This window comes from Prionailurus bengalensis, chromosome C1, assembly GCF_016509475.1.
Source record: "Prionailurus bengalensis isolate Pbe53 chromosome C1, Fcat_Pben_1.1_paternal_pri, whole genome shotgun sequence".
NCBI lineage: Eukaryota > Metazoa > Chordata > Mammalia > Carnivora > Felidae > Prionailurus > Prionailurus bengalensis.
The window spans coordinates 21,703,021-21,721,840 of NC_057345.1; the positions used below are offsets into that span (position 1 = coordinate 21,703,021).

Consider the following 18,820-nt stretch of genomic DNA (forward strand, 5'->3'; position numbering starts at 1 on the left):
CCTATGTGTCCTTTCTTAGGAAGTGACTAGAAGAGGTGTTTCACTAAAATGAGGGCATAATCCAAGATAGAAAAGACTTGCAAACCAGGAATCAGGCTCTTCAGCACAGGAGGACAGCTATGCAGCTGGCCTAGAAAGCAACTAGTCCCAAATTAAAAGGGAGGAGGAAGATTCCAGGAGGTGAGTCACTAGCAAAACAAAAGGAACTGATAGATTATGTGACTGTGTAGAAAAAGCATTTTATAAGTCTGCTGGAATGTTTGAGGAGATTTCACAATATGCACGTAGAACTAAGCAAATGAGGAAAAAATAGGCAATTGTCAACTCCAGGAAAACCAAAAATATGTACAGAGAAATAAACTTAATTATAGTATACCATTTGGTTCAGCAATGGGCAATATCTATAAAGTAGTAAGAATGTAAACCCCTAAAAAGAGATATTATACCCCAGATTTTAATTTAACTAAAAATTTAGAAGGTGTGATAAAACTATATTGAATGGATGGAGACAGGAAATGGAGCTGGGTAGTGTAAGAGAATTAATACTCATCTAGTGTATTAGGGGCTGTGGAGGACATTACTAGTATTCACTAATATCTGGTTTTCCTTGCTTCTGGGCACATAGAAGACTGTACTTCTCAACCCCTTGTCATTGGGTGGGGCCATGTGACTAGTTCTGGTCAGTCACCTGCAGCTGTTTCTTTTCCTCTGTGTTAATCAAGGAGGACTTGGGTTAAGATGGCAGAGCCACAAGTCTGAAATGAACTGGCATTGCCTTATGGAATATAGCTGTCCTGGAGACACTGCATGGACTCTGAAAGGATAAGAAATAAACTTTTATTGTGTGAAGCCACTGAAATATTTGTTACTGCTGTGTAGCCTGGCTTAACTGATACAAACTTCAACCCATACTGTCTAAAACTGATAAATTAAGAAATAGCCAACTATGCATATTACTTAGAATTATGGAGATAATCACTAGAAGAATAATTAAACATATTAAAAATGTTGCCTCTGGGGAGCAGGAAAGAGGAGTTAGGAACCTGTTTTCATTTATAGTACTATATGACTTTTTTACACAAAGTAATTTGTAATTGCATTACATTGGCAAAGATAAAATTTTATAAAAATCTGTGTGTGTGTGTGTGTGTGTGTGTGTGTGTGTGTGTGTGTGTGTGTTGGAAGGATTCCCACCAAACCATTGCAGTGGCTTTCCTTAGCAGGAAGGACATGCTAGACTGGGCATCTGAGGAACTACAGATCTGGTTGGGCATGGAAGGCACTATGGGGAAGGAGTCTACCCCATTGGAATGCAGTCTGAGGGGTCTGATTTTCATCCAGATGGCAATGGAGAGTCGTGGAAGAGTAATAAGCTGTAGAGTATTCTGAGCAAATCTACTTTTGTAGTGAGCACCCTGACTTACCTGGATGATGAATTGTGGGGGAGGGAGGAGGCTGCATGGTCTCCGTGAGAGCCTGGACTAAGACCTGCACGCAAACAAATGTCTATCAAGGGCCTGCTGTTTGCCAGGTGCTATTGGTATGCCCAGCCATGCAGCAGGGAACAAAATGGACGAAGTCCCCAGCCTTTCGGGGAGATTACATGGGTGAGAGAGGCAAACGGAGAGAAAAGAAGTATAAGTCAGGTGGTGGCTCGTGCTATAAAGAAAAATGAAGCAGTTTAAGGAGACGGAGAGATGGTGGGGAGAGGGGTATTTAGACAGGGCGGCCAGGCGTGGCCTCTCTGTGGAGGTGACATTCAAATAGAGTCCTGAATTAAGGGAAGGAGCAAGTCATGCAAAATGTGGGGTTCCAGGCCGAAGGAAGAGCAGTCCAGAGGACCTGAGGTGGGAATGGGTTTGCTGTGCCCCAAGGAACCGCAGAGAGGCCAATGGGGTGGGGGCGGGGCACATCTGGCAAGGGGAAAGTTCTGGGAGCCGAGGCCCTGAGAGGTGGTAGGAACCAGTTCATGGAATACGAAGAGAACCCCAGGGAGCTCCTGGGGGGGGGGGGTTGAGAGCGGGAGAACGGCATGATTTGTCCCAGGAGGCCAGTAGGGCCAGGCTTGGCAGTCGGGTTAGTTGAGGAGGATGTGGGGGCACTGGTTAGGACGGGAGCCTCTGGGGCTCTGCCCAGCAGTCAGTGCGGTGCCACTCAGCCCTGCCTGGACCAGCTACAGCAGCTTCATCACCCACTTCCCAGCATCCCAGCCCCCTCTGGGAATTGAAGGATCCTCACAAATCAAAATAGCAGGCAAAGAACAGCCGCTAATTGTTCTGCGTAAAAGAAGCGAAATTAGACGAGTCAGCTGTGGGGTTGAGACCGCCTCCCACACAGCTGTGATCCCGCACCCCGCTGAAGACAGGCTTCCCGAGACTTGCAATTCTGCTGTCTCTGAGCAAAACTTTCTGCTTCTCCAGCCCTGGGGCAAATGACTGCTATTCGGGGAGGGAGTGAGACAGATGCTGGCCCTGGAGGACAATGAGAGAGTCCATTTTTTTTCTTTTAACTGAAAAAAATCAGTCCCTTCATGAAGGAAGAGATTTCGCTGATACGAATTAATTCAGTCATTTAAAACACATTGGGGGCACTCAGTGTGCATTCATTGCACGTTCTCACAGTTGCCACAACGGTGTCCTGGGTACCCAGGGCCAGCGTGGTAGAGGGGGTTTCTAGAGGGGTGGAGGCAGGCAGTGTGGTTCCACCTTTGGGGCAGAGTGGAAAGAGAGCACTGGTCTGGGAGTCAGGAGGTCTAAGTTCTCACCTTGGCTCTGCCACTGTGGCTGTGTGATCTTGGGTGAGCCATGACCCCTCCCTGGGCTTCAGTTTCCCTGTCTTTTCTCAAGATGGGCTTTAGGCCACGTGGTGTTTCTCAAACTTTAGAGCCCATAAGAATCACTTGCGGGTGGTGCTTGTTAAAGATTTCTGGGACACCTGGCTGGCTCACATGGTAGAGCATGTGATGTGACTTTTGATATCGGGGTTGTGAGTTCAAGCCCCACGTTGGGCCTAGAGCTTACTTAAAAAACAAAAACAAAAACAAAAAAACAGATGAAGATTGCTAGGCCTGGGTGCCATAGATTCAGGTTTAGTAGGTCTGAGGTGGGGTCCAAGTCTGTACTTCTAGGAATTCTGAAGGGAGTCCTTGGACCATACTTACATAAAATCACTTTCCCTCAATCTCTCAAGGGCTCTTCCTGCTCTGAAATTTGAGGAGTCATTCGTGCAACCCTTCTCTGGGTTTCTCAGATTACTCTAGGGGCATGAAAGAAGTCCTATTCCCTGCCTCGGTGTACCTGTGTGTTTCTGCGCCGATCACATCGCACTGGGACAGTATTTCAGTGTATGCAGCCCCCGCTCCCCCTCCCCCGCCAGGATGTCCTGTGCCCAGCACAGGCCCTGGTACAGAGAGGGCCATGATGGAAATGTAGGCCAAACAAGCGGGCAGCTGTGGTGCAGGCAGCTGCATGGCAGCGTAGATCATGGAGGGATGTTTCAGGTGCAGGAAGGCTTAGTTGCAGACATCTGGCTTGGACACCAGGGCCAAGTTGCAGACATCTGGCTTGGACACCATGCCTTGGGTTGGATGTATGGGTGAGTCCAGCTGCATGGGGATAAGAAGGTCTGGAAGGAACCACAGGAAGGACTGGGAGCCCTGGTCCACCATACAGGGCATCCCAGGAGGTCCAAGGCCCCAGCCAGTCTGCTAGGCAGAGTCCCTTCCTCAGAGCTGGGCAGTCATATTTCCAAAAGGTCAGTGGAAGAAGCCAGAGGGTCAGGTCACTCTGGTATAGTACCCAGCTTCATTGTTCACATATGAAGAATAATAACTATCATATAGTGAGCCCTTGCATGCTTTGGGCTCAGGGATACGTGCTGTATGATCTATGAACTCTATGAGGTTGGTAAAAGCATCACTCCCTTTTTACAATTTACAGACTCTGAGGCTTAGAGAGTTCAAATTACCAGCCCAGAGTCCCTCTGTTAATAACTAGTAGAAGCAGGGTTAGAACCTAGACCTGTTTTCCTCTGGAGCCCAGTTTTGTTTTTAACCACGTTGCTTAGTACCCGTCAGATGACAAAGGATTTTTTCCTAAAATACTTTCTGCCAAAGTCACCCACAGCCAGAGAAATCCTTTTGCATCTGTTATAGTGAGAAGGAGTGATGCTGAGTCAGAGTGTTTAGGGTTCTAGTCCCACCTCTGCCACTGACCTTCTGTGTGTGACTTTGGGCAAATCATTTCCTCTGAGACTCATGTGCAACTGAAATCTGTGAAATGGGGACAATTACACACGCACTTCCTTTTAAGGTACACTAAGATGAAGACAGCCACCAACATCTATATCTTCAACCTGGCCCTGGCAGATGCACTGGCCACCAGCACACTGCCCTTCCAGAGTGCCAAGTACCTGATGGAGACATGGCCCTTTGGAGAACTGCTCTGCAAGGTTGTGCTCTCCATTGACTACTACAACATGTTCACCAGCATCTTCACACTCACCATGATGAGTGTCGACCGCTATATTGCTGTCTGCCACCCTGTCAAGGCCCTGGACTTCCGCACACCTGCCAAGGCCAAGCTGATCAACATCTGCATCTGGGTCCTGGCCTCAGGTGTTGGTGTACCCATCATGGTCATGGCCGTGACCCGCCCCCGGGGTGAGTGAGTGAGGAAGCTTTGGTACAGCCACTGACCACAGAAGGCAGCATGGGGGCCCCTGTGGGTATGCAGGCCACTTACTAGAGTGGATGTAGTTGGCTCCATACCAGTAGAGGTGTGGATTGCTGATCAAAGTGTGGGTGGCTGGCTACTGAGAGGGTGCGTAGTCAACCAATTGGACATGAATGGTTGACTATTGTGACAATGGATGACTGGTCAGTGGTCAGATGGGTTGCTGGCCAACGGAAATTTATGAATGGGATGGTGGAGGGTTGATCTATGGGGATGTAGCAGCTGGCCAGGAGTGTGTGGATGACTGGCTTAAAGGGAGATGGGTGGCCAATTGGGTGAGGGTGTCACTGACCAGGGAGCAGCGGAGGCCATAAGATCTACAGTCTCATCCCAAATGCCCTTCCACCTCAGTTTGAAAACCACTGGCCCAGATGACCAAAGCAAGCCCTAGAGAATGGCCGTTAGAGAATAACAGGTACATTTCCTCAGAGTAAAAATGGTAACTAGTTTAGTAACTACTTGTATCAGTCAGGGTGGCAGCTGTAACAAGCAATCCCCAAAGCTCAGTGCTTAACAGTATAGTTTATTTCTCGCTCATGTCACAGTCTAATGTGAATCAGAGGAGGAGGAGCTCTTATTCCACAGTTCTTCAGGAACCCAGGCTCCTAAAGATGGTTTTGGAATCCTCCACTGCTGGCATTTGGCCAGCAGATGAATATGGAGGAGTGATAAAGTATGGCCAACATTTAGACGTTATGGCCCATCTCCTCCTAGTGATAGCTGGTTATGTGGCTCCTGCTTGACATAAGGAAGTGGGACAGAAAGTAGTTTTAACCATGTTAAAGACCTTGGTCACTAACCTATCTGAGCCACACTGTATCATGGGGTGTTGAGAGGATTAAATGAGGCTCTATGTGTAAAATATTCAGGACAAGGCAGGGATGCATCCAGAATCAGAGAGGTCAGGTGGCTTACTTAGGGTCACGTGGCTAGGCATTTGATGGAACTTGGCCTAGCACCCAAGGCTCCTGCCCTTATATCTGTTACTCCTATTGCCCCCTGAGTTGGAGGTTTGCAGAGGGTCGTGCTGTGGGTGGAAGGGGAATAGGTTTGGTGGGAGGCCTTTTGACCACCTTAACCATCACATACAGCTTCCCTGTAATTGGTCTTGACTCAGCAGCTGGGCCCCATTGCTCACTGCCAGCCTTCAGTTTATGGGCCATTAACTGTAGCCCTGCTAGGGGTCAGACCAGATGGGCCTCCTCTCTCCGCACTCCATCCCCTGCACATCCTCCCCACTCAGCACTTGGTTCTGTATGCAGCTTGCTGTGTGACCTTGGACAAGTGCTGCTCCTCTCCGAGCCTTGTTCTGCCATCTGCACAATGAAGTCCTTGGACTCAGTCATCCCTGGGGGTCCTGCCATGCTGTTGTCCGGTGGACCCCCTCTGTGGATCCCCAGCACCCTTTCTACAACTCTCAGGATCCAAGTCCACAGCATGGCTCCTCAAATCCCAGAGTTCCAAGAGATCTTGGGAGCTCCCCAGGAGAGTCTCAGGCCTGTTTCTGAATCCCAAAACATCCACTAAGGTGCTCATCCAGCCCACACCCACACTCCAGGAACAGGGAGCTCATTCCTCCCTGGGTACACCTCGGGACAAATCTAGCAGTCAGCTCTTCTTGCCATTAAGCTGAGATCTGCCTCCCTGACCTAGCCCTGACTTCTGGACTCCTATATGTATCTGCCCCTCTGCCCTGTGACTACACCAAGAGCTTGAACCACCTTGTACTAATGTTTCACATGCCGTAGCCTATTGAATCCTTGCAACAACCCTGTGAGGTTTAAGTACTGTTATCAGTCCTACTTTGTGGAAGCTCTCCTAGAGGCTGAATAATTTGCCCAGGTTCACACCACAGGTTTAGTAAGGCCTGAGTTCTCTTAATTCATGCTCTCTAGGTCAATCTTAGCAGTATTGTCCCCATTGCAGCTAGTCTGGAAATGGGTAGGGTGTTTTGAGTTCTCACAACGACTGGCATTTGGTGGCTTTGGGCTAAACTATATGATTACTGCTGGCCATGGATGTAGAGGCTTTGGAAGGGCCTGGAAGAAAATATAGAAAAGAGACCTCCTAGATTAGGGCCAATCCCGCTGGGGTCTTTAAGGATGAGTAGGAGTTCATCAAGTACAGAAGTGTAAGAGGACATTCCAGACAGAAGAATTACCTTGAGCAAAGGCCAGGAGGAGGCGTGGGACCTGACCAAACCAAGAAGGGTGGCAAGCAGGCAGGGTATGCTCAGGCCCACACAACCCTCACCTCCTGTCTGTCTCTCCTTGTTTCCCCGGCAGACGGGGCAGTGGTATGCACCCTCCAGTTCCCCAGCCCCAGCTGGTACTGGGATACGGTGACCAAGATCTGCGTGTTCCTCTTCGCCTTCGTCGTGCCCATCCTCATCATCACCGTGTGCTACGGCCTGATGCTGCTGCGCCTGCGCAGCGTGCGCCTACTCTCGGGCTCCAAGGAGAAGGACCGAAGCTTGCGGCGCATCACACGCATGGTGCTCGTGGTGGTGGGCGCCTTCGTGGTGTGCTGGGCGCCCATCCACATCTTCGTCATCGTCTGGACGCTGGTGGACATCGACCGCCGCGACCCGCTTGTGGTGGCCGCGCTGCACCTGTGCATCGCTCTCGGCTACGCCAACAGCAGCCTCAACCCCGTGCTCTACGCCTTCCTCGACGAGAACTTCAAGCGCTGCTTCCGCCAGCTCTGCCGCATGCCCTGCGGCCGCCCGGAACGGAGCAGCTTTAGCCGCGCCCGCGAAACCACGGCCCGCGAACGGGTCACCGCCTGCACCCCGTCCGACGGTCCCGGCGGGGGGGCGGCCGCGTGACCGCGCCGGCCCGCCCCGCCGCCGTCCTCCCACTCCCCGGGGTGACCTGGCCGACTCCCTGGGCTCGCAGGGGGCGGGGTCGCGACGCGGAGTGGGGCCGAACAGGGCCCCTGTTTTGGAGAAGGGGGCCGTGCTGGAGGGGAGGCAGGGGCCGAGAGACTGGAGCCCCTGCGAGGGGGAGGGGGAGGGGTGGACCTCGGGTGCCGGACGGGGCACGGGGCACCGGGCAAGGCGGTGGCGCGGTCGGCTTGGTGTTGGGTGCGAAGAGCTGGCGACCCTGGTGGAGCAGGGCCTGTGGCTCTGGGACTCGGCGGCTTAAACGGGGCCTCTGCGGTGAGCCAGCTTCCGGTTCTGGTCAGAGCAGGCTTGCTGGCCTGGGCCCTGAAGAACTGGGCCCGGGACCCAGGGAGCAGTGGTAGAGTTGGAGGCTTGACAAAGGGGCTGCAAGAGTGGGTCTCTGTGTGGTGGGGCCGGGCCTCTTCTGGGGGCGAGGGGGACGGACAGGACAGTGAGGCGGCCCGCGGCTCAAGATTGGGTCATGAGATAGCATAGGGCCTGTGTGCAGGGGGTGGGCGCCTCAACCTTGGGGTAGAGTCCCAAGCCCTGAGTTCTAGCAAGAGGCGGGGCTTGCCGAGCCCTAGGTCCAACTGGACTTTATAAATAAAGAGAAAATAAAACAGAGAGGGAGAGAGAATATACCTTTTCTGTCCTTGACAGCCATTTTCTTGGAATGGCTTCAGCAGCGACGTAGTGTCCCCAGCACTTTGTGCCAGTGGACCCTGGGACATGACAGTGGAGCAGGGCTAGCGGCTTCAGGCAGGGCCTCAGTTGGGGTAGGGTCTCCAGCCCTGAGCTCTGTGGGGCTAAGAAGGAGGTCCTGCAGCTCCAACACCAGAGCTACAAGTCAGCCTCTGAGCCAAGGGCGGTGGGCGGGCAGAGGCGAGGCTGGGGAACTTCCGCTGTGACATTAGGTCCTCAAACCGGAGGACAGACGCTTGTCGGGGGTGGGGGGGGGGGGGTCCCAGGGGCCTGACTTCTCTGCCCAGGTACCGGAGGACGGAGGACCGAGCTAGTTAGAGCTCCATGGACCCTGGGACTGGATAGGGGCATCTGAAGCACCAATGTGGATTTTTCTCCTCCCAGTCTTGGGTGTCTGGTAAGGACCTCCAGGAGAAATCCTCTCCCTTCTCCCAACCCCTGGCTGCGCCCAGTGTGTCCAGTGTTTCCAATGCTGTGTGCTCCCCAGCCACCGCCCCCCCCCCCCCCCCGCCCCGCTTATCCCAGCTGCCCCCTTCAAGCTGCGGAGGGCGAGTCCACCCCGAGCAAGGCATAGAGGTTTTTCTCTTCATGTGTTTGGCATTTTATTCAGGCATTCCCAGATCTTTGCTTTCCTGAATGTGGGGGTCTGTCCTTGTTCCCTGAGCCTCCCCCGTGCTTCCATCGCCTCTCCCCGCCCCCTCCCCCCACAGGCGCACACACCCCTGACTCCCTATTGAAGCAGTGAGCTGACATCCTTGTAGAAACAAATTAACTTTCTTCCCTTTTTGGGACAGATGGAGAGAAATTGACGTCTTTGTCTCAAACCATAAAAAAAAAAAAAAAAAAAGGAAACAAGATACCTCTTTTCTCTTTCTCTTTGACAGTCATTTCCTAGGAACAAAAGCCTTTCCCTTGTCTGGCTGACTGTCACTCCAGCAGGGGCTGAACTGACATTCAGGAGGTTGCGGGCTTAGGCACCAGGGTGAGCTTTGCACATCAGGGATAGGGATGCCCTTAGTTGACAAAGCACAGCCCCCTTCTCAGGGTGAGGCCCCAGAAGCTCCAGACCTGGCAATTTTCTTCCTCCAGCAAATGGCTCCAGTAGCACTCGGGAAGATGTAGGACAGTGCCCAGTGACCATAGAGACTTCTGTGTCTGAATGGGGGTTGGGGGTGTATCAGCAAGGTGGGGCGCTCCTCATCACATGGGACTCCTCTTACTAATGCCTTTGAGAGACGTCACAGAGAGGGGACAATTTAGGAACTGGGGAACACTTCTGAAGAAGGTGACATTGGAGTCAGGGCTGTTGATTCTCTCTGCAAGGACTGTGTCCCCTTCCGCTCGCTCTCAAGGCTGCTCTGGGTCTGCTCACTGCCATTTCCTATGGCTGTAACAGATCTGACTGCTCTTTACTACTTCTCATACATAAATTTGTCCAAATTTGTCCTGGGGTCAGCAGAGGCTGCGTCCAGGCCAGGTGCATCTAGGGTAAAGCAAACATACTGAGATCGACATCACGCCAGGGGCTGTGCACACTGGGCACTGGGACTTGGAAATAAGTCAGATACAGCCCTGCCCTCAGAAAGTTCAAGCCCATGCTGGGAGACAAGGCATGAACAGATCATTGCATCTCAGTGTGATGCATGCAGTGACTGCAAGCCCCAGGGAGAGTGTTGTAGGGAAGTGCCTTTCCTAGCTTTATACTAAAACACATTCATAACAATTCTAGAAGAGAAAAGAGTCAGTCAAAGGATCTTAAAGGAAGAGTAGGAGTTGGCTACCAAGAAGAGGGAACAGCATGTGCAAAAGCATGGAAATGTTCCGGTGCTTGGTAAACCTGAGAAAAGCTGTGTGCATTTGAAGCATGGGGCTTAACCGAGCCCTTCCGAGTGCCAGGCTCTGAGCCAAGCACTTTATGAACATTATCCCATCCGATCCTCGTGAGAGCCCAGTTTACACAAGAGGCTCAGAGAGGTCAATCCACTCACCCCTCCTTCACAGAGCCTGTTAGTGGTGGCAGAACTCAGGTCAGTAGGACTCCACGGTCCAAGGTTCTGGTGAAGCCCAGGCATCATTGAAATAGAAGAGCCTTAATTGCTGGAACCCTGGGATGAGGATTTTCGAAGACTTCAAAGCAAATGGAAAAATCTGAAGGAAAAGGGCAATTTTCCATGAACTTTTGTTCCTCCTGAAGCTCTCCAAATCTTCACATTTCAAAATGTACCGTGCATGATGCATTTTAAAGCTCCAAATTGACAGTGTAATTCTAGATCATCACAGGGCTCTCAAAAGTGAAGTAGGTCTGATTTCCCCCAAGGTTTCCATTCCTCTCTCTTCAGGAGGTAGAAGCAAGTTTTTGCTTCTGGCTTCAAAATGCCCTACAATTTTGTATCTTTTCTTGTAATAGAAGTAGTGGTGAAAGCTGGAGTCAGACTTTGGCTTTCCCTCTCTGTGCCTCAGTTTCCTGCTCTGCAGAATGGACTTCCTTTACAAGGTTGTTGTGAGGATTTAATGAGTTAATGTATAGATGGGGTCCAGAGCACAGGTAAGCTCTTAGCACATGGTAAGTAGCTCTTATTACCTAGAAGTGGAGCTGCAGCACAAGGTCAGAGCTGGAGACCTAGGGGAAAAGTTGATGAGCTTTCAGGGACAGCAATGAAGAGAAAAGAGATGGGGGACCCACCCTGGGGATCCCCCTGCTTTCTAGGCTCAGGAACCACAGTGGAGAGTGAGAAGCTGCCTGAGAAGCAGGAGGAGGATGGGGAGAATGTGTTGCCATGGAAACTGGAGGAGGAGGGCGTTCCCGGGGGGGAGGGAATGATGGATAATGTCAGGTGTCATAGAAGAGAGATTGGAGGTGGGGAGGGCAGGAGGGTGATGGGAATAAATGAGAGCCTTCAAGTTGAGTTTCCTACGTGGCTTGGGAAGGCCTAAATCTGGATTCAAAGCTCTGAAGCTAACTGGCTGTGTGACCTAGGCAAGGGATTTGCCCTCTCTGAGTTTATGTTTTCTCTTAGCTCTAAGACGAGGGAATGGATGAGTCTCTAGTATGATGTTCAGTCTCTAATAAGAGTCCTGGTTTTGTTGGATTCTTGGCCGCTTGCCAGCAGTATGATCTTAGGCAGGTAACTTCACTTCCACGAGCCCCATCTGAAGACTAGGGATGTGGTGAGGGAGGTGCCTGCCAAAGTGCCTGGCACATAGTAGGCCCCCAATACAGAATTATTCTGTGACAATAGTGGGGAGCCAGAGGCAGCTGTCTAAGGAGGTTTGCTTAGCTTGGAATTTGAAATGCTCCTCAAGGTGGAGGAAGCCCCCAGGGCCCCGAGAGGACTTGGAGGAGCACGGTCCAGACTGAGCCCCCACCAGGCCTCTGCCCAAAGGCCAGCCTCTCTGTTTTCAGCAGTGGATCCTTAGCCTGGCCTCTGGCCACCTACTGCAGATCCAGGCCGGGAACCAGCTCAGAGGCTCCAAACCCCTAGGGAGTGACCCCACTCCCACCCCCACCTCCAGAACATGGTCCCAGCACTCACACACAGCACTACACACAACTTTCTCTTGTCATTTATTTATTCATTATTATTTTTTAATTCCTGGGCACTGAGCACATAGTGCTGGCGGCTCCGGGGAGTGTGGGGAGAGAGGGCCTGGGCCCAACCCCAACTCCGAGCTTACAGATGTTGGGGGACCGGAGGAGACTGGGGACTAGCACAGCCCGCTGTGGGGTTCTGGCAGCAGGCAGCTTGGGAGTTGAAAATGGGGCCTAGAGGGGCTGGTGAGAGCCTTCGTTTATCCTGACATGGTAGAGCGCTGGGCTGGGTGCTGCGCGGGTTCTGGCCCCATCAGCAGTGCCGGCCATGAGCCCCCCACCTGGTGCAGAGTGCTCTCCCACCCACCTCAGTGAGAGGCCAGTAGAGCAAGAATAGTGTGTGATACACAGCCCCCGTCTCTGTTCCAAGCTCTTTACATGGGTAATTTATTTCATCTTCACAGCATGACTATGAGGTAGGCACTATTACAATGATTACCCCTACATTACGGATGAGGAAACTGAGGCTCAGTGAGGGGAGTGGCCTGCCCAAGGCCACATGGCTTGCTCATGGCTGCGCCAGCTAAGATCCCATCTTAGATCGGTCAAGTTCACTTCCTCTGCTTTTCCCCGCCTTCCTCCCACGAGGAAACTGATTACGCAGAGGGCACTGGATGGGTGTCCAGCTCATAGTCACAGACTGAGCCTTCCCGGTGCTGGGTTCTGTGTCTCATCACCTGGATGAGGTAGTCATAGTTTCCCAGTTTCCCAAGAAACTGCCTTGACCTTGGCAGGTCCCTCTGTCCATCCATTCCCTCTCTGTCTTGGAAGGCTTGCTTGTTCTATGATTTTTCAGCTGCCTGCTATGACTTTGCTGTATGACCTTGGGCAAGTCACTTCACCCTTGGAGCCCCTTTCCTCAGTCGTGGATGACAACACAAGAAGTTGTGAAGATTTACAAAAAGGCCTGTCTGTTTCAGTCACACGAATGTTGCCTGTAACCGGCACACAGTATTCTCCTGAGTGGATGAATGAAGCATCTGATGCAGAGTAAATGCTCAACAGTGGAGCTTTTAATGTGATCTAACATTCTAGGTTATACCTGCTCTGACCCACATCTCTTAATGCTGTAGGTGGGTCAGGAGCAAAGGACTTTCTCTTTTAACCGTCTCCTCGAGTTTCAGGAGATGGGACAGCATGCATTGGAGAGGCAATTTTCAAGAGGACGTCTTCTCCCCAAGTGCTTTATACGTAGCTGTCCCCTTTTGTCTTCACCAAGACTGCCCTCTCCGGCACCTAAGAGGGAGGCACAGTCTGGGAGGAATGAAAGATCCCTAGGTGGCACCGGCCTGGGCCTTCTGGCCAGAACGCTTGAGTCATGGGGATGGAGCCCCTTGGCAGGTGTCCATGCAGGTGACATCCACCTGATGGGGCTCATCTTCCAGGATCTCCTCTTGGAATAAGTCCCAAGCCAGGAGACAGGGAACGTGGGTTTGACTCTGTCCTCCACTTCCTCCTATGTATATTTGGGCAGGCCTCTGTCCCTCTCTGGGCCTCATACAATGGAGGGACAGAGGTAGGAGTTGATGGGTTCTGAGGGCTCTGACATGCTGGGAGAGAACAGAGACCTTTCCCTTCTGTTCCTTGATCCCAGAAACAGACATCTGCTGGTAAAAACCACTGGGCGTTTGTCCAAGGCGGAGGAAAGGATGACTGGGGGTCTGGTGTTTGTAGTTGGAGCTGCCCTGCTTTGGGGATGAGGGAGGCAGGCATGTCAAAATGAAGCTTGACTCATACACCTGGCTTTTTGCCTATCCCAGGTTCTATCATGGTACCAAGGACCAACCTTCTGTTTTCCCAATAAAGAAAAGCACTATTCTCGGTGTCCACATCTCTGGCTGTTTCTTTGCTGACCTTCTGTGGTCCCCTCATGGGGGGGGCGGCTAGTCTGGGGGGGTGGTGTGTGTGTGTGTGTGTAACACAGACCTGGTTGCTCACAATGAGTGAATAGTCCTATGCTCAGGACTATCTCGGAGGGAGCTGCAATACTGTCCCTAAGAACCCCATCTGGGGGCCTGGCTGGCTGTTGGTAGAGCATGCAACTCTTGTTCTCAGGCTGTAAGTTCAAGCCTCGTGTTGGGTATAGAGGTTGCTTAAAAATAAAATCTAAAAAACAAAACAAAACAAAACCATCTGATGGGAGAGAGACATACACAAGGTAGCTGTAGCTACTTCCTAGAGCATGCCCCAAACCAAAGCAGGCTTCCAGGAGCCCCCTCTCCCCCAACCCTCCAAATTGGCTCCTCCTTCTTCTCTGTGGCCCACCCCCTAATCTAAGTCCCTTGTCCTCCAGAGTCCTGCCCACCTCACGTGCCTCTTGGGGTTCCCACTAGGTCCCCCTCCTTTTCTCTCCACCCTACTCCCACCTCCGTTCCATTCTCTTGTCCTGTTGGCCCTCCTTTTGGCCATAGAAGCCCCAAACCTCCTCTGGGTGCATTCAGGGAAGCCCTGGGCATGGGGTTTGATGTCCCAGGAGACCTCTACCTCCTCAATGTTCCCCGCCTCAAATGGTTGCTGATGGTTAATAAGTAATTCTCTGGAAGGGAAATTCCTGCTCCAGGATCCGTCTCCCCACCAGGTGTGATCAGGTCCTCAAGAGGGCGCCAGAGCCCGGACTCCCCCTTCCCCTGCTGAGGCAACCTCCCTTCAGAGACCCATAGCCTCAGCGGGGGCTGCCCACCCTAGGGCCTGCTGTGTCAAGGTGATGAGCACCAATGCAGGTGGGCGGCCTTGGCCCAGACTGGGATCTCACCCCCGCACAGCTGCAGGCTGTTTGGGCAGGGGCACGGGCAGGGCTGCGGACTGCCCAGCATGGGGAAGGGGCTCACAGACAGGGACTCAGGTGCGGAAGACTTCACAGAGGTCTGGCACCTCTGCCCAGAGCTCCCACTGAGGCCAGGAAGAACTGCTCTGAAGGGTGTGTGTGTGTGTGAAAGAGAGAGAGAGAGAGAGAGAGAGAGAGAGAGAGAGAGAGGGAGATTGCACAGCATGTGTGAGAGCACCTTAGTGTTTGTGCACGGTGGAGATTTTTAAAAAAACCGTTTATTTTTGAGAGAGACAGAGTGCAAGCAGGGGAGGGACAGAGAGGGAGACAAAGAATCCGAAGCAGGCTCCAGGCTCCGAGCTGTCAGCACAGAGCCCAATGCAGCGCTCGAACTCATGAACCTCTAGCTCATGACCTGAGCCAAAGTCAGACACTTAACCGACTGAGCCACCCAGGTGCCCCAGTACATGGTGTGGAGGTTTTTATTCACCTTTGTGTATGGCCTGAGGAGAAGCACATCTGCATGACCACTCTGAGCATCACTTTCTCTTTTGTAAAATAGCATAATTATTATAGCTAACGTACCAGGACTCTCCGGAAGACCCAGTGACCCAACAGCTGTACGTGGTAAGCGGGGCACAGAATTATTGATTGGGGGGCACAGTCTGCCTTTAACCTTCAATAGCTCCCAGTTGCCTGAAAAACCCAGATGACCTCTCATGCCCCTTCCCAATGGGGGATTCTAGGAATCTAACTTCAGTCTTGCCTGCCTGCAACCTCAAACTCCCTCAGAAGGAGATGAGGACGCACTTCGGGAAGAGAACGGCAGAGGCCCAGCCCAAGGGCAGGCAGTTCTGAGAAAGTGCAGCAGGCAGGACAGACTACTGTCATGTGCCAGCTTCGTCACCCTTCCAGGTCCGCTCCGCTTCCCTCTGCTTCCAGGAAGCCTTCTCTGATTGCTCTGTACCGATCCTTTGCCCTGGTTAGATCCCGCCACAGCTGCTATCAGGGCCCCCTCGTGCAAGCCGCTGGCCCGCATTGCCAGACATATGCGAACCCTGCCACCCCCTAAGGGAAAAGGAAAGACCCATGAAAAGGTACACAGGTGGGTTTTCTCCCCCCAGTGTTTATGGTTATTACAGGATGCTCGTTAGAAAAACTGAGAAACCTGATAAGAAAAAGAAGAGGTAAAAAACATCACCCATGGTTCCCCATCCTATTAATTAACATATGAGTGTTCTTCCTTCCCCAGGGGAAACCCCAGCGGCTCCCAGGTGATCCCAGAGCCCTCTGCAAGGGCGTGTGCGGTGTGCGCCACTGTGTGCCTGGCTGCAGGATTCGCTAGATGTTCCGGGGGCCCAGGACTGAAAAGTTAAGAGGTGTTTCACGAGTGGAGGGGGGGTAGGGGGGGTGGGGGGGTGGGGGGTGGTGGTCCATACACACAACACAGTCACATGCAAATAGACCCACAGACCTGGAGGCCACACACACACACCTGATGGTGCACAAACATCCTCCTCATGCACACACTGCTTCTCACCACTGGCTACATTCTCTTCTCTCACACAGGCTCACTCCTGGCACTTGTATACATGTTGCTCACACACACATGCACACGTGCGTTCATACCACAGGCATGCACACACACTTCTTTGTACACACACCTCCCACCGGGGCACACACTCCTTTATAGATCTATGTTCTCGCATGTGAAGACAGCCGAACAGCTGGTCTTCGAAGAAATTGAGGAAAGGAGGCAGGACGAGCTCATGTCACAGACGCTGCTGCCACCTACTGGCCATGCCTGGCATCAGCAACCTTATTTTACCCCTTTCTTTGCTTTCTTTCCTTTTCCTTTCTCTATTTTTTAACGTTTATTTATTTTTGAGGAAAAGAGACACAGAGCGTGAGCGAGGGGGAGGGGTAGAGAGAGAGACACACACACGGAATCCGAAACAGGCTCCAGGCTCTGAGCTGTCAGCACAGAGCCTGACGTGGGGCTCAAACCCACGAACCATGAGATCATGAATGACCTGAGCTGAAGTCAGATGCTTAACGACTGAGCCACCCACGCGCCCCAATGTAAGTTTTTTTTAAATGTTTTATTTTTGGGTGAGAAAGTGTGAGAGTGGGGGAGAGGCAGAGAGAGACGGGGGACAGAGGATTTGAAGCAGGCTCTGCACTGACAGCAGTGAGCCCGATGAGGGGCTTGAACTCACGAACTGTGAGATCATGACCTGAGCTGACGTCAGATGCTCAACCGACTGAGCCACCCAGGCGCCCCTAATGTAGGATATTTTTAACAAATGAGGAGATGGGGGCTCAGACAGGGCAAATGCCCAAAGTCACACAACAGCTCCGACAGTCAAGGTGTTGCTCTGAAGAGAAAGAAAAGGAAGATGCAGCAAAGCTGAAAATCTTTACTAAGCTGTGGAGACTCAGCTCAGATCCCACCCGCAGAGAAGAAGTGCCCAGAGGTGGATGAGGCACTGGCGGGATAGTTTCTCCTCCCAGCAATGTTCCCCTGCCCTGAGTTATGGCTTCAAATTCATTCATTCAACTAATATTTATGTACAGTGTAGCAGGCTCTGTGCTCAGACTGAGGATGAGCAGTGAACAAGCAGATGGAAGTCTAGTTTCTGCCCTCATTCCAGCACAGCAGCTCCAAAAGGGCTCCTTGCTTTTTGCCCCACCCCCATGGGTTCCCTGGGACCCTCTGAACTTCTCTTTGCTGGCTGTGCTGAGTGGATGGGGATCCAGAGTGACAGCAGGGAGATGTGGGTCAGAAGGGATGGTTCCACCCCAAATGTCCAGGATTGAGGTTGAGCAAAGAGAGCCTCAAACCTGCAGTCAGGCAGACCTAGGTCTGATTCGAGCCTTAGCCATGAACTTGTTTTGTGACCTCAGTGAAATCTCTTACTTAAAAATATTTTTTTTAATTTATTTTGAGAGAGAGAGAGAGAGAGAGTGAGCAAGCTGTGCATGTGAGCAGGGGAGGAGCAGAGGCAGAGGGAGAGAGAGACTCCCAAACAGGCTCTGCACATCAGCGCAGAGCCCAACCACAGGGCTTGATCCCATGAACCGTGAGATCACAACCTGAGCTGAAATCAAGAGTCAGATGATCAACCAACTGACCCAGATGCCCCTCAAATCTCTTACTCTTGCTGGGCCTCAGTTAAAGCAAAGGACATTGAACTTCAACATTTGTTCCAACTCGTGGTTCCTTAGAAAGGCTGGGGGAGGTTGGGGGGAAGCCCAGAAAATGGCACCCCCACACCCGTTACACACCCACTGCTTCACTCCGAATAGCTCCGCTTCCCTCTGTTTCCCACGTTGGGCTTCTGTGGCTAAATGAGTTAGACAACCACTTGGGTTAGTTGATCTCTAAGTTATTCTCAGGTCTAAAAGTTTTAAGACTCAGTCCATGCCTTACTTGGTCACCAGACTATGAGCTGGAGGAGGGCTGACACTGGGTCTGAGTCCTCTCTCTGTGTCTCAACCCCAATTCTGTAGGCGTGGCTACAAGAGGAGGGGCTCAGGATGTGTCCATACAGACTGCCCACATGTGGGTGACATTAGACTGATAGCCCTGCAGGGACTCAGCCAACAGCTCTGTACTGACCACAGACCTCCATGCCACACACGGTGCTGGCCCCACCAGAGGAGGCAAGGGCGGGCAGAGAAGGCTTCCCGGGGCTTATGCGGTTGGACCTCCATGCCTAGAAAGCAAAGGAGGGTTCAACCGGATGGAACAGAGGATCCCTGAGGAGTCCTGGCTGGAGAAATCCAACTGTTAGGATGTGGCCACACACAAGGTGGGGTGAGAGTGGACTCACTTCCAGGTAAAAGCTCTGGAAAATCTAGGTGAAAGCCTGCCTGGAGGGGGTGGGAGGTGGGAGACATGAATCTGGATCCTGCTCTGGCTTCAGAATCCCCAAATCTCCCATGGGGGACCTCATGCTTGGCTCACTGTGAGGCTTATGTATCAGTCAAGACTTCATACTAGCATTGGCCCTAAAGGAACACTGGTCTTGTGTTCACAAAGTCATATATTTCTGTAAAATTTGCAAAAGTAAAATATATTAATTTGAATTGGCTAAGGTCTTTCCACTCTGACTTCCCTTCCCTCCAATTTGTGTCCTATAGTC

At 52.0% G+C, this 18,820-nt stretch overlaps 1 protein-coding gene across 1 annotated transcript in view; it reads left to right on the forward strand.

Annotated features, from left to right (window-relative positions):
* Window positions 1-7,695, forward strand: part of OPRD1 (opioid receptor delta 1) — a 32,214-nt gene extending 24,519 nt beyond the window's left edge. The window contains exons 2-3 of the mRNA XM_043574260.1: window positions 4,311-4,660; window positions 7,019-7,695. Of these exons, the coding sequence (XP_043430195.1) occupies window positions 4,311-4,660; window positions 7,019-7,560 (892 nt within the window). The 3' untranslated portion in view covers window positions 7,561-7,695. The remainder of the gene's footprint in view (window positions 1-4,310; window positions 4,661-7,018) is intronic.
* Window positions 7,696-18,820: the final 11,125 nt, after the last annotated feature.